Source organism: Hesperophylax consimilis, chromosome 15 (assembly GCF_061612785.1).
Source record: "Hesperophylax consimilis isolate HC1 chromosome 15, BYU_Hcon_1.0, whole genome shotgun sequence".
NCBI lineage: Eukaryota > Metazoa > Arthropoda > Insecta > Trichoptera > Limnephilidae > Hesperophylax > Hesperophylax consimilis.
Genome location: NC_142850.1, coordinates 5,886,083 through 5,900,542, shown reverse-complemented (window position 1 = coordinate 5,900,542; position 14,460 = coordinate 5,886,083). Strand labels below are relative to the sequence as shown.

The 14,460-nt window shown below is 33.1% G+C and overlaps 1 protein-coding gene across 1 annotated transcript in view; it reads right to left on the bottom strand.

Moving 5' to 3' along the window:
• Positions 1-14,460, bottom strand: part of HGTX (HGTX homeodomain transcription factor) — a 115,854-nt gene that overhangs the window by 57,086 nt on the left and 44,308 nt on the right. Inside the window, exon 2 of the mRNA XM_089639961.1 lies at positions 6,779-6,966. Coding sequence (XP_089496087.1) covers positions 6,779-6,966 — 188 coding nt within the window. The remainder of the gene's footprint in view (positions 1-6,778; positions 6,967-14,460) is intronic.

The window sequence follows — 14,460 nt, the reverse complement described above, 5'->3', positions numbered from 1 at the left end:
GAATAATTGCATTCTTGTTGTAGTTTTTTAAAATAAATTTTGTGTTACAATTTTTCAGTTTCGATAGAAATAGTTCAAATATGTAATCCACGGTTTTTTTACGGTAGGTGCAGCGGGTTTTTTTATACTAGATCTCAATTGCCGGAGCCCCGGGACTTAGCCTCGAAATTCGTGAGGTGAAAAGTTTGTGCGCTGAGAAGGAGAAATAATTTATTAATGTTGGGAGAATCTTGCTATTCAGATCTTGTCTTACAAGATAGCTCAAGCAATTATATGATATATAACACTTATATATTTTTCACCAAGATAATAATGACATGTTTTACTACTATTCTAATGACGTAAAAGGATCAAAGCAAGTCCTGTTTCTGAAAAAGGGGTAAATTTTTTATTTATTTGTTAATGTGAATACTGCAACTGCCCTAAACCTTCTGAATCCAGTGAGAGTTCGGTATCCCCAATTGGGGTATGCAGTGAGGCTGAAGGTAGCGGGGAGGGGGAGGATATCGAGAAGAGAAAACTGGAAGAGAACCTGGCTATTCAAATCTGGTCACCAAAGAATGGAACGTGCCGCAAATATACTATGCATTATTTTAAATTAATGAAATGTGAAATAAAACAAATACATACATACTTGCGCACGGTATTTGAACAAGCGACATTTGGACGTACTTCGAACTTCAAAGAATATTTTTTTCCTTTTCTTTTGTTTCATAAAAAAACGTATTTAAACCGAATTCTTGTATTAAATCTTGTAATGGCTTTCTCATAAAAAAGGTTAGTAATTATTAGAATGCATTATACATCTTTTTATGAAGTGGCGTGAAATTGCTTGACACTTGAGGTGTAACAATGGCTAACGTGAAATATAAAGCCAGCCGCCCACAAATAAGGGCATTGAAGATGTGTTTCATTTGTAGCACTTCCCTCGGGAGTGATTCAATTCAATTTATCCCAGTTAACCCCTGGCCTTGTCCCGCAAGGACAGGCAGTGCAGGGGTGGGTACAGCAACAACTGAATACATCTCAGTAAAATTATAGTTACAAAAAACATAAAAAAGCCAACACATAATATTTCCAGTATATACCTGCTCAACCATACTTTAGGATCGTTTAAAAAATAAAGATTTTATAAATACCAATACTTTTATACATGGTGTCCAAAAACTAGCGGTACAAGCGGAAAACTGGTGAACCTACATCGCATTTGTAGTCGATAAAGTAGTAGGTATAATTTTTTTGATTTTAAACTTTCGTTTTCAAGTAAATCAAGTATGAAATTGGAGTTTTTCAGGTAAAATTTAAACAAAATCGGTCACTATGGGGTTATTATCAGTTGTTTGTTGTCTGCTGGCTTCAAAAATTTGGTTGAAAAAAAAAGGTACAAATAAATAGAAAATGGAAATGATCAGATCAAAATTTCAGTTTTTTTAAGGGTTTTTTAGTTTCCAGACACCGTGAATAGGTATTAAATTAAAATGCAACAAATATTTCATTATAACACTTTTGCATCGAATCATGACTAAGCTTGTTAGTAGGCATGTTTTAACTGTGCTTTTGTGAAATAATGTCACTTTAGAGAGCTCTCTAAAATGATATAAAATAAATGAAGACTGTGTTAAAAATTGTCAATAAAATACTACGATCAGATATCACTGTGTTTAAGTAAAGGGATCAGGTTCATATGGGAATTAGAAACATGGTGCATATTTGAACTCCAACCTGCCTAACCAATGGCCTCAGAAAGAGTTTTTTATTTTGCAATCTTTTTATAGAAAAATATTAAACATGAATTCACATTCACGTGAAAAACACTCAAAAATATTTCAAAATATCTCGAATTCACTTACGCGATAGACAACAGATAACAGAAAAAATACATCATCCACGCTGAATTCAAAACATCATATCAATTTATTTCAATATAACAACACATCATGTTGAAGCTTCCCGAGCGAACATCGAGCATTCGATAAAATAACCGTATCATTTCACGAGGGGAGCATAATTCCATACAAATGTTCCACAAAATATCTGCTCTCCTCTTCATCTCGATACTAAATTTTCTCCAACCCCATACATTCATCTCCCTCCCCCATTACAACCGTATAAATACGATAATGGAATTTAGCTATTATGCTCAGTGACTTCCATTTGATATCAAATCAAATGGAACTTGATTCGATTTAAAAGTCATACACGCATTTTAGTGAGGGGTCTAATTAAGTTACGTGCTGTTATTTCACAGTAGGTACTTCATAGTGATTCTCATAATTAAATGTTCAATCATCATTATCATCTGCCTGCTTATAAATAGTTCAGTGAAAGTAATTCTAATGTATTTTAACGAGCAGATCATCTGTTTTCATTAGAAACAAGTTGTCAGCAAGTTTTGCTATTCGTTGGAACAATTGATCACCAAATTATAACGGGGGCTTTTCAAATGGCAAAGATTTAATAATTTAATATTTAGTTTGATGGCGTGTATTGTACTTATATTTTAAATCACAATCAATCAAGTGTTATACCGAGGGGTTACATATTAATTAGACAATTCAGTAGATTTAGTTTGTGTAGTTAGATTCTGTATAGTAAAGAGTTTCTTTAAAAATTAAAACTAAATTAAGTTGGGTAGGTATAATACATACCAACTTAAAATGGTTTTGATATATATTTCCGGATTACTAGATGGGTTCTTCGTTCTGGTCAGTATGTTATTAAATAAAAAATGTAAAAATCTTGAAAATGCGAAGGAACTAAGCAACTGGAAGCGGCATTTTGCGCCATTTGTGGTTGGTTCGTTTCTTTCCCATAATTTGAGGTTCAGTTTGGCTCGCGTAATACGCAGCATAATATGGTCGCATTTCGTCATTAATATTTATTAGGAAAAGCGCAGCTGCATGAACACGTGTTCCGATATATTCTGAGTGAACTAATGTTTTACTAGGAAATGGCTCGCCATCACGTTTTTAACAGGATTTTAATAACTTATAATGCCTTATAAAAAGTTAACTAGGAATGTAGAGAAGAGTCGTACCAATGTAATAAAAAAGATGTTTTATGTTAAATTACAATCTGTTAACTCAATCAAATCGTTAACGTTGATATAAATGCATTGCCTGCAGTTCCAAATACATAACATACCATTAACCTCCATCAAAATCCGTTCAAATTTCGATAACCAATCACATCGCTAGATGTCATCACGTCATCACATTTTGAATTGAATTTGGAACTCGATCATTAATCAGTGTCCTACCACGTTACTAACAGCGCGCGAGTGTTTTTCACATCACGAGCGTTCACGAGCTTTGCCGATGATTGCCGAAGCGGCTTCGTGTGGTGTTCCCGAATACTTTAAGCTCTCGTACATTTGTACAGATGACAAGTGGGGGAGGATTTTCTTTGACCCAGTAGACATATAGGTATGTTATTTTGTTCGTGATGTTATTATTAAGTTCTGCGAGTATTTGTGTTTTTATTAATGTAATGGTTTAAAAAAAAGACAACATATGATAACAGAATGACAATCTAACAACTTTTTTTAATAACCTAATGAGTACAACCTCAAATTGTAATATTTAATTATTGAAAAAAATATTAATATTTAAAAAAATGCGTTGACAATTGTATTTATTATGGGTATAACTAGGACCACTACTTTTTTCAGAATTTTATTTCGGTAAATGTAAGGAAGGTTGCATTTACTCCGTGATAGCTTTATACATTATTATGTATCATTATCCTAATTAGTCTGCAAGCATTTGAGATAAACACTATATAAAGCAACGAAATCAGAAAGTTGAAAATACTAAATAAAGGTATGAAAGAACTTATTGGCATAAACAGTAAGACAAAGAGAATAGGTCGAAATTGAAAACTATTTCACACGAAATGTTCTGGTAAATAATATAATTTCCATGATGAAAAATCTACGTTATCAGAGAGTATTTAAAGTCGAATTTAATAAGTTTTACAAATGCACTGGGATTGATTTTCCAACCCAGGCAGGGGTGGCACCCTTGCAGTCTGAATCCTAATTGTGTTAGGCTCATTACAGTGAAAGCTTTATTGTTATAAATAACAGCGTCAGAATGTGATATGGCTGTTTGCTGTTTGCCCATTGATGTTTGCACGCTTTTGCCCTTGTTTAATATTGACAGTGAAACTAGGGCTGCGAAAAGTCTAATATACAAATTTTACGGAAAAGTATTTTTAACACACTTTTCAATACATTTTTGAAAAACCTACCAACTTGCACTATTTTAACATAACTTTTATTTAGGTTCTCAAATTGCGCTAATATCTTTGAGTGCGGTTTTCTTGTCTATAAATAAAATAAACGAAAAATTCTATCTTTAGAGAACATGCAATCGAGAAAAAAAGCGTTTTATTGATTTGAAAAGATTTTTTTAGGTACAAAATATATTTAAAATTTTGTTAACTGTTTGATCGCCGACAATATTTATTTTGTTTTTATAAAATTATATTTTTGTAAATTGTAATCTTACCAGATAATATGTTTACATAGATTTATAAAAATAGTATGTATCTGAAAGTAGTTTCCCCAGAAAAGTTAGTTATAAATACAAATAAATATTTTTGAAAATATCTTTGAGGATTTAGCCTTAAAGCGTTATTTAGATTTGACGGATGAGATGTTAAGGCAGACCTTAATGTACATATTCGTTTTTATTTCTTCATATTATTGAGTTTTTCTCAAATTTTATTAATAATGAGTATCAGTATTATAAAGAAAAGAACTAAACATGACGTGTGGCAATATGGCCAACCCTGAGTTCGATATCTAATTGAATAGATATCCCTATTGACATTGGAGCTCGCGATCGTTGACTTGTATTTATTCGTTGTTTAACCGAACGTGACAATAGTTATACTGCTGTTTCCCTCTACTTCTCCACATCTCCTCGCATAAACGTCTCCCATCTCCACAACTATCCTCGTCTCTCCCTTCACTATTAGTTTAATTGAGTTGTTCGGGGTAATAACTCTCTTTATATTAGCGAACGGATGACAATCACCACTTCCTCGGATTTAGTATTAAATAGGTTCTACGCCTATAAATGTTCTATTTTCTAAAGAGATAATGCTATTAAGAAGAGTAGTCCGTGTCATCGCTTAGTTTTTGACATAAATCACAGTTAATTATTACAAGTTTTCAGCGGATAAGATTATAGGCGCTTTGCTTAATCCAACCAATTATCTTAATTAATTGGTTTTTATTTTCTTCAGTTCAAGAAGCGAATTGTTTATTCAGTCGTTTGATTATGCTACATTTAAGTATCTAAGAATTTTCATTAATATATATTCATGAAGGAATACTTTACGCCAAATGGAGATATTATAAATTCGTATTTGAAAGACGCAATAGTTACGAATTATTTTGTTAGTAAATAAGGCTTCATTATGATGATTTTATTGTTATCTGACAATACGCTATATGAATTTTATTTAGAACAATTGATATTTGTGTGAATCATCAATCTTGCAATAGAGTAAATTATGTAAAATAAAGATCACCGTTTGGAGCAGATATGTTGAATTATTCATTTTACTATGTCCTTAAGCTATAGTAGTTCCAGATATTCAGGTTCTTCCCAACCATCATCTCTCTTTTCTCCTTAATTTTTCTTCCTCTTTTTAAGAGCCCTCAATTTATTGGGGTGTGTCAATCAATTTGGGGTGTCAAGAAATTGACAATGGACTGGCAAGTGAACAAAAAGCTTACTGAGTTTTGGGTTCGTGGGTTTCTTGTAGCTGTATATAATTAAATCAGGAAATAATAAGAGAGGCTTCAGGAGATTTCGAGTTATGTTCAACTGCTTATCTGCTCTCAACTGTCTGGAGCCAGAGAGACTACGGCATCCCCAATTATAACAAATAATTATAAGCAATAATTAGTCATCCGAAATACTAATACAAATGGAAAATATCTCCCGAGTAAAAATAAATGCCGCCAACGGGAATTGAACCCTTGCCTTCTGATATCCAGTCAGGTGCTCTGTATCCACTGAGCTATGTCGGCTTATTTCCAACCCGCCAAATGATTAAATATGTACTATTACCTCAATCAACAATAAAGCAGTAATTGTTGATTGAGGTACTAGTACATATTGAATCATTTGGCGGGTTGGAAATAAGCCGACATAGCTCAGTCGATACAGAGCACCTGACACGACATCAGAAGGCACGGGTTCAATTCCCGTTGGCGGCATTTATTTTTACTCGGGAGATATTTTCAATTTGTATTAGTATTTCGGATGACTAATTATTGCTTATAATTATTTGTTATCCTTTATGCTATGCATAAAACCTTGTCTTATAAACGTTAGTTTATCATTAAAAAATAATCCCCAATTATGGTATGTTGTGAGGATGAAGATGGTAGGGAGGGGAAGCATGTGGGGAAGAGGAAGTAAGAGGAACGGAGTGAGATGGGCTAAAGCCGTTTCAAAAAACGTTTCTATTCTAAATGGTGGTTTTATACCAGGTGATACTGAGAGTATAAATTTACTACGCAAGTATTTGACCAGCGGCTTTTGATTGCTAGTCGAAAGCCTTTCCCCTCAACCAGAGGAGACTGTCAAATAAGCACGTTACTTGGGTGTTGATCATAATTAATAACCTCTCCCTCATAATAATTAAAGTTTTTAATATGATGAATGAGAGGTTACAAAGAAGCTTTCGGTAGCGGGACCAATAAACTTCATAAAGGTTAATGTCAGTTGTTGTAAGATTATTGAGGGTGGTGGTTTACCTTGACTTGCGACTCCGTCATGCCCAGCGCGTAGGCCAGCTTCGCGCGCTCCGGCCCGGCCAGATACTTGGTCTGCTCAAAGGTCTTCTCCAGCGCGAATATCTGCTGGCCGCTGAACGTCGGCCGCGTGTGCTTCTTCTTCCCGTCCTTGTCGTGCTGCTGCGACACGCCTAGCGCGTTGGCTGACACTGGACCAACAACAAACAAACCGTGTTAATGGAAGGTAGTGAAAATTATACAATGTCATATTATTTGAAAGAAAAACACTGTGCAACACACCCAGTGCGTTGGCTGACACTGGACCAGCAAGAAACATACTGTGTTAATGGAAGGTAGTTGTAATTATACAATGTCATGTTTCTTGATATAAAAAAAAACGGTTGGCTGATACTGGATCAATAACAAACATACCATGTTGATGGAAGGCAGTTAAAATTATACAATGTCATGAAATTTTAAAGAAAGATCATGAAAATTCTGTGCAATGTAGTTGTGGATGAGTTTATATATTTTGGTACTATGTTCACGAGAGATGGAAAGGTGAATAGAGATTGAATATATTTTCATCCCGTCCTTGTCCAACAGCAAAATGGGATGTTAGTGGAAGGTAGTTTTTAATATTATTTTTATTCCCTTTTGTAAGAAATCACTAACGTTACCTAACACAGCATATATTTTTTAAAACAATATTAATTATATTTAACAATAATTTGAGTTAGAAAGGGGTTTTTTGGAAAGAAAAAACACACAGCATTACAACTACGATTTGAATCTTCATCTATCCGAGAAGGCTCATCCAATACATTGTTGTACTGAAAGCTATTGTATTGCTGCCGTTTGCATCCATTTTTCTTTGAAAAATAATCAACATTAATTTTTATTTTTTTTTCCTTGTTTGCCATCCATCTCAATGATTATAAAAAGACCTTCTATAGGAACTAAACTACAAACAGAAGGTGTCAAAATAAAACATAATAAAATTATTTAACCTAAGACATACTTGTAATTTGGTAAATATGGACTTTATTTAGTAAAGTCTCAACACAATGTTCTTAAACAGACGCAAACAGACAATATGAAGAATTGTTTGTCCCTTATTTATAAATCGTTTTGTAAGAAAAGGGTTTTTAAAATCAAATATTTATACTCTTCTTGTGTTAGAAAATTGTTGTAAACAACATTATCTGAGCGTTAGTATAACTAAGTTTTATGTTTTTTTGTTATTTGTTTTTGGGGTGTTATGCCGTGTTGCGCTAACTCCTTCTTTAGCCAACGTTTCGGACAGCATTGCAGTGTCCATCATCAGGGCAGATGTGTTATTGTTATTGTTATAATAACACATCTGCCCTGATGATGGACACTGCAATGCTGTCCAAAACGTTGGCTAAAAAAGGAGTTAGCGCAACACGGCATAACACCCGAAAAACAAATAACAAAAATACTTTTGGCCGTGAAAATCTCATATCATATTTAAGTTTTATGTGGGCGAAGTACAATTCGCATGAAGTTCAAACGAATGGAAATAAAGTTCGCCTATATAAGAGCACAAGAGAGTCAAAACGCCCGTTGAACTGCTGGATGTTTCACACAGGTAATCAAAAAAGCGATCATTAAACACTTTCCCTATTAAAATAAGAGAAAGGTTTTAATCCAATTGAATACCTTCAAAAGTAAATATGTGTCGCTTATATAACATACACAATTCATTTCGTAAACCTGTCTATAATTCGGAATGATCCCAACATTTTTTTGTCAATATCTTGATAAAGCATTTTGCATAAAATATAGAGACGAGTAAAAAAGTCAGAACCGCAAATAAAAGCCGTTTAATGGGCACACCGCAAAGATATTTGAGAACATCATTTTTCATGGCGATAAAAATTTGAACGGATCCGATTTAAAACAGGGTTGCTCCACCAAACAACAAACCTCCCCTCAGATTCTTATCAAGCTAAATAACCGGCAAACCCTTAAATTCCTCTCGTTCCCCTTCCCACCCCCAGGATGAGAGTAACAACTCTAACGGATTATGATCTCGGACAGAGGAACGAAAACTTTTCAGAAAGACTTTATCAGAATTGTAAGAGCCCATTATTTTCTAGTTTTTTTATCTCATATACAATATAACTTTATTTTCTGTAAAAAATGCGATACAGGCTGATTTTTTCCTTGCATAAAGTTCTGTAACAATCACGTATTCACTAACATCTACAACAAAATTTTGTTAACCTTTTGTTCTTATTGAACATTTGACAATAAAATTCACGTGCTTGACTATGAGATTTTACATTCTGTGGTCTAGAATTGGGAACTTTAGATCACTTATTTTTTGGTTGTCCAATGTTCATCTCTAAACAAATATTCTATCTTCTATTAAGCCTTATCTAAAATTGCCTCATAACCATTTAACGTCTCATCTCTTCTAAGTCTGAACTTGACACCATTTTCCATTTAATTTTGAAATTTGCCCATTTAAAATAAGTGAATATATAAATTCATTTTTCTTCTTTCTCCATAATTTGAAATGTTGGCCTAAAACACCTCGTAGTGTGAAAGTCAGAAATATTTGAAAAAAAAACATTTAAAAAATATGAATAGAAAAAAATTTCGTAATATCATGAAAGTTTACTGAACGTCAAAGTTCAATATTAAAATGGTCTTTCAGCTTTTAGAAGAGCTACGAGTCGTTTTTCTGAAAATAAACAATTGGCAAGTTACATGCCAACGTAGGAAGGATAAAAGAGAAAAACATTGAAAACCAAAAGCAACTGAAGCTAAAAATGATGACAAGCTAGAAGTGCTTTATTGCCAATAGAATTAGAATAGTATTTAAAAGTTTACAAAAGTCATTTTATATAACCTTTACAACGGCCTATTATAACAAAACAGTCGAAGTAATTACAAAACATTTTAAAAACGCGAAGAAAAATGAGTACTGTTAATTTATTAAAATTCGATTAAAAACTTGATAGCAGGCCATCTCCTGACTAACTTTTAATACATCTGTAATAGATCGGAACACTTGTTCACGCACCCGCATTTGCCCTGATAATATGCAATGACGAAATGCGAAAATATAGTATTTTTATGACCACGTGTTCTGAGATCACGATAAAACATTCGTTTTTTTCTAAAATTTTATTAGGAGATCTGTCAATCCATTCTTTAAAGACTTAAATCTCGCTTTTAACCGGATTACGAATAAATAAGGAATATTTTATATCAATAAATTTCCCCGCGTAAAATTTTCGCACTCCGTTTACTTCTAATACGCCCAAACTATTGAAATGACACTTCGTTTCAACTTAATTAGTACAAGTCACAATAGATGTTTCTTGTGATAATGAATAATGAATAAAATGAAGTGTTATTTATTTAATTTATTTTACCAAAGTTTCCGAACCCCTGATCCAGGGCTTCAGTAGAAAAGGGCCCCGGAAAAAACGTGAAAACAATCCATCAAGTGCCGCGCTGACAGTGGCGGCGAGAGTGACACGCCGACAGATAAATTTCCACTGGGCTTAACCAAATTTAGAAACGTCATTAAACGGACACAATGTTGTCCGGTATGTGTCTTTTTCCCCTTTGAACCGCAATCAAATTTTCAGAGAACTTTAAAAAAAAAAGCGAATTTCTACTGATAATTTAAGAACTACACATCAATTACAAATGCAAAATAACTATACCTATTTAGGAATAAAGTATTTCAACAACCTTCCGATTGAAATAAAGAAATTATAGGATATCAACAAACTTAAACTAAAACTGATGTTACACTTTCAGAAATAATAAACTAAATAATTGCCTGCTTTTCCCTTTCTTGATATTTATTTTCAGTCTATACTCATCTCCACTGTTTTCAAATGTTCCTACTTACTCAATAAATACTATGTGACAGAATCTTATATATGTACAACTACACATATAGATAGTCCAATCGACAAGTTTCAATTGTTCCTATTATATATATACTAATATATTGCATAACGATATTCTATTTTCCTTATAATTAGTGTAACTCGCTCACCAAGCACAAGAACCAGTTTCTTCATTGATGATATTGCGAATATAAATATATTTTGTAACCATATCTACTAATACAACATGACTGTACCCACTTATATATATTAAATTTAAAAAAAATAAGTAAATTCTAGTATTAGTACATATACATACATTTGGATACTAATTATATCTTTTCATAATATTTGTTCAGGTATAGATTGATTCTGATAGGAATTGCTATCAAAGCGTTTGGTTAGATAAACATAAATTTTATAGAGAAAACACGTGAATAAAATTAGATTATTACTTGTTTGCTAGAAGTCCAGCATTTTCGACGATTTTATGGAGTTGGCAACATTGTACAAACGAAGCGTAAGCCAATGAAATATTGTGAAAAGATTACAAATATTTTATACACTGTTGCCGCAACTATACGAGTCTTTCTTTAACAGATGTTCCTGCATTCCTCCAAAAAATTTCCTGCTACCCATTTACCTGTACCTGTCTGACAGTGTGAAGTACCAACACTCGTTGTACCACAATTTGAAACTTTGCAGCGAAGACGAGCAGTAGCTGACTCAATATTTATACACAGAATTTTAAACAATGAGATTGACTGTACTGAACTTTTGTCCCTTATTAACTTTAACATACATTTGAGACGTACACGACATACAGTGCTATTCCACACGCTAAATTATAAAACAAATGCAGCATCTAATTCGACAATTAACCGAGCTCTTCATACTCTAAATAATATTTGTCTTAACTCTAACATTGACATTTTTTCGGATTCACTGCCCAAATTCAAACGTGGCATCATGTCAATAATTTAAAGAATTCAATGCGCATACATACAGACACACACACACACACAAACACTCACACATATATTACACACGTCACACACACACCAATAAACCATACAAGTCACCTGGTAATTAAGGAATAAACATACCACTTAGCAGACATTACAAGGAAACATATCATAGGTACACAACACGAAGTATCTTATTCCTGTATATTGTTTCATCTCTGTAAATCATGTACTGTTTGTTTCAATAATATAAAATAAAAATAATAAATTCGTATCTATTACGGAAGCTTGGGCAGTGATGATCAAGCAGTGTATCTCAAGTTCATAATATCGATAGAAAAGATCAAAGGTAAGTCGGAATCTTATTCAAATTCTAACTGTTAACCACAGCTGCCCCAAGAGTTGTGACAAATATTAATAAACTATCCACAATAAGACCACAAACTAATTTGCGTACAACATTTGCTACTCCGTATACGATTTTTGATTTTGTGTTATGTATATATATATTTATGTAGCCTAGATAATGTAGGAATATTATTAGTCCCTGAGTTTTACTCTTTACTTCACAACACTCAATGTGCAATGATTAACAATACTAAAATTTTCTACATTGTTACAGTCACACTGTTAAAAGATCCTGATTCTGATCCTGATTCAAGTTTACGGTTACAACTAATCTATTAGACTTATGTATTCATTAAAACAATTCTTCATTCTGAAACCTTTTTCTGTTCTTATGTATTTTATGCCCAGAGAAATAAAATAATAATTATAATAATTTTGGGTGAAAAATACATAAGAACAGAAAAATGTTTCAGAATGAAGAATGTTTAATTGCCTACATAAGTTTGATAGATTAGTTGTAATCTCGGGGTTTATTAATGCCCGATTAATGTTTTTGATTCACTTGATTGTGCCATGTCATCCTCGGTCGCCCTTAGTTCAGAAATACTGTCAACGCACGTACACGGAGAAAAATGAATACTGCTAATTTATTAAACATCTCTTATTGGTAATCCAATTAAAAACGGGATTGCATGCCGGTTTTTGAAAAACTATTATTAACTGCCTAATATATGGATACACGTGTCACTTGCCTTGATATTAACGAAATGCCTAAATTTTAGAATGTTTATGAACATGTATTCTTACATCATGATAATATGTTTCGTATTTTTTCTAAAAGTTTATTATGAAAAGTATCTATTCATTAATTAAGGGCCTGCAATCCCGTTTTTAACCGAATTATGGAAATTTGAAGAGATTATTAATAAATTAGCAATTTTCAATATTATAATTTTTTCTCCGTATATCAACTCTGATACAAAATGAAAAAAAATATTACGTGAATGAACAAGAAAATACGAATGTTCAATCATTGATATTTAAATTATTCAAACAAAGCTTTTAGAACATTAAAAATTCGGAGAATCATCCCTGTCTGAATATCGCGGGTGGTGTAACCCACGCTACCCAACCAAACCCCCTGAAGGCCGTACGTCGGGAGGGGTGGGGTGGAGGGGAGGTACCCGCCGTTACCCGGGGATTACCGCTAACACCGCCGATGAAGTATACAGAGCCGAGCACATAGAACGAATAAATATCCGCCGATCGACACTGGTATTTTTTAAAGGCGAGGAAAATAATGGCCTCTCTGTCGATAAGCGCTATCGACGGGCGTTTTTCATTACCCTCCCCATCGGGAATATTCAATTTGAATTTTTATGGATTTTTGCATTTTTTAAGGGGCATTGTTTCGGGCTGACGAATTGAATTTAGCATGGTCGTTATTTATTTTGATCAATTTTCTGATTATTATTTTGAATTGGAGGCATTATTTGAGCAATAAGTTGAGAGTATATACTGTTTGAATATATGGAAGATATTAGTTTGAAGCAAAAAGTTTAATTAAACACTATAAATTAATGCATGCCATTTCATTTTATGACATCATGTCAACCTGTTTTTACTCAACAGTACTTTGTAAGGCAGAAAAAAAGTATTTGAATTGAAGCTGATCAGCCAAAATACAAAGCGCACTTGAAGTGAAACAACACTAAACTGCACTATGTAATTTTTTTTAAAGAAAGACAAACATTCCCGGGTTACGAATAACCTGGCAATTTTTTAAACTTACCACCACCACCACACTAAGCGGAAAATGTTGCTTGTGTTGTGATGGAGGACTTAGCCAGCAGAGGAATTGAACACACTACGCCTGGGTGGGACCCAAACGCGATGTCAACTCAGCCACCGCCCGGTTTTATTATTAATTGATTTTTTGTTATTATTATTATAAAAAAATATAGGGTATATTTCATCATCCTCTTGATAAGTGGTAATTATTTCCATAACCGCCGAATTCAAGGCACAGGTTATAAAAAAATCACATTGTTTCAACAATTACTACAAGAATCAACAATTTACATGCAAAAAATACGATTGGGTTAACTAGGTAATTTATGCGTATTTAGATTGAAACTAAACTTACGAAAGTGTCACTCTATACAAAAAAATCCAAAATGGTGACAAAGGGATCATTTTATAAGGTGAAACTTTGATTTAATAAAAATGGAATTATAATGTATCTTTTAACATACAACAGTAATTAAGTTGAAACGAAGTGGAATTCCCTTAATCTAAGCCTAGTACAAGTGTGGCGGTTACAAAAATATTTAACCGATAAGCTATCAAAATAAATAACAGATATATTAAAGAAATTATCACTAATAGGTAGAAAACTCGGCTAACATATCTGAAATATATAGCCACTATTCTTAGGTTTGACTAACGAATAGTAAAGTCAGACATTATAAATAAATAAATCGTAAATCGAGCAAGTACGTTATCCTGTGGA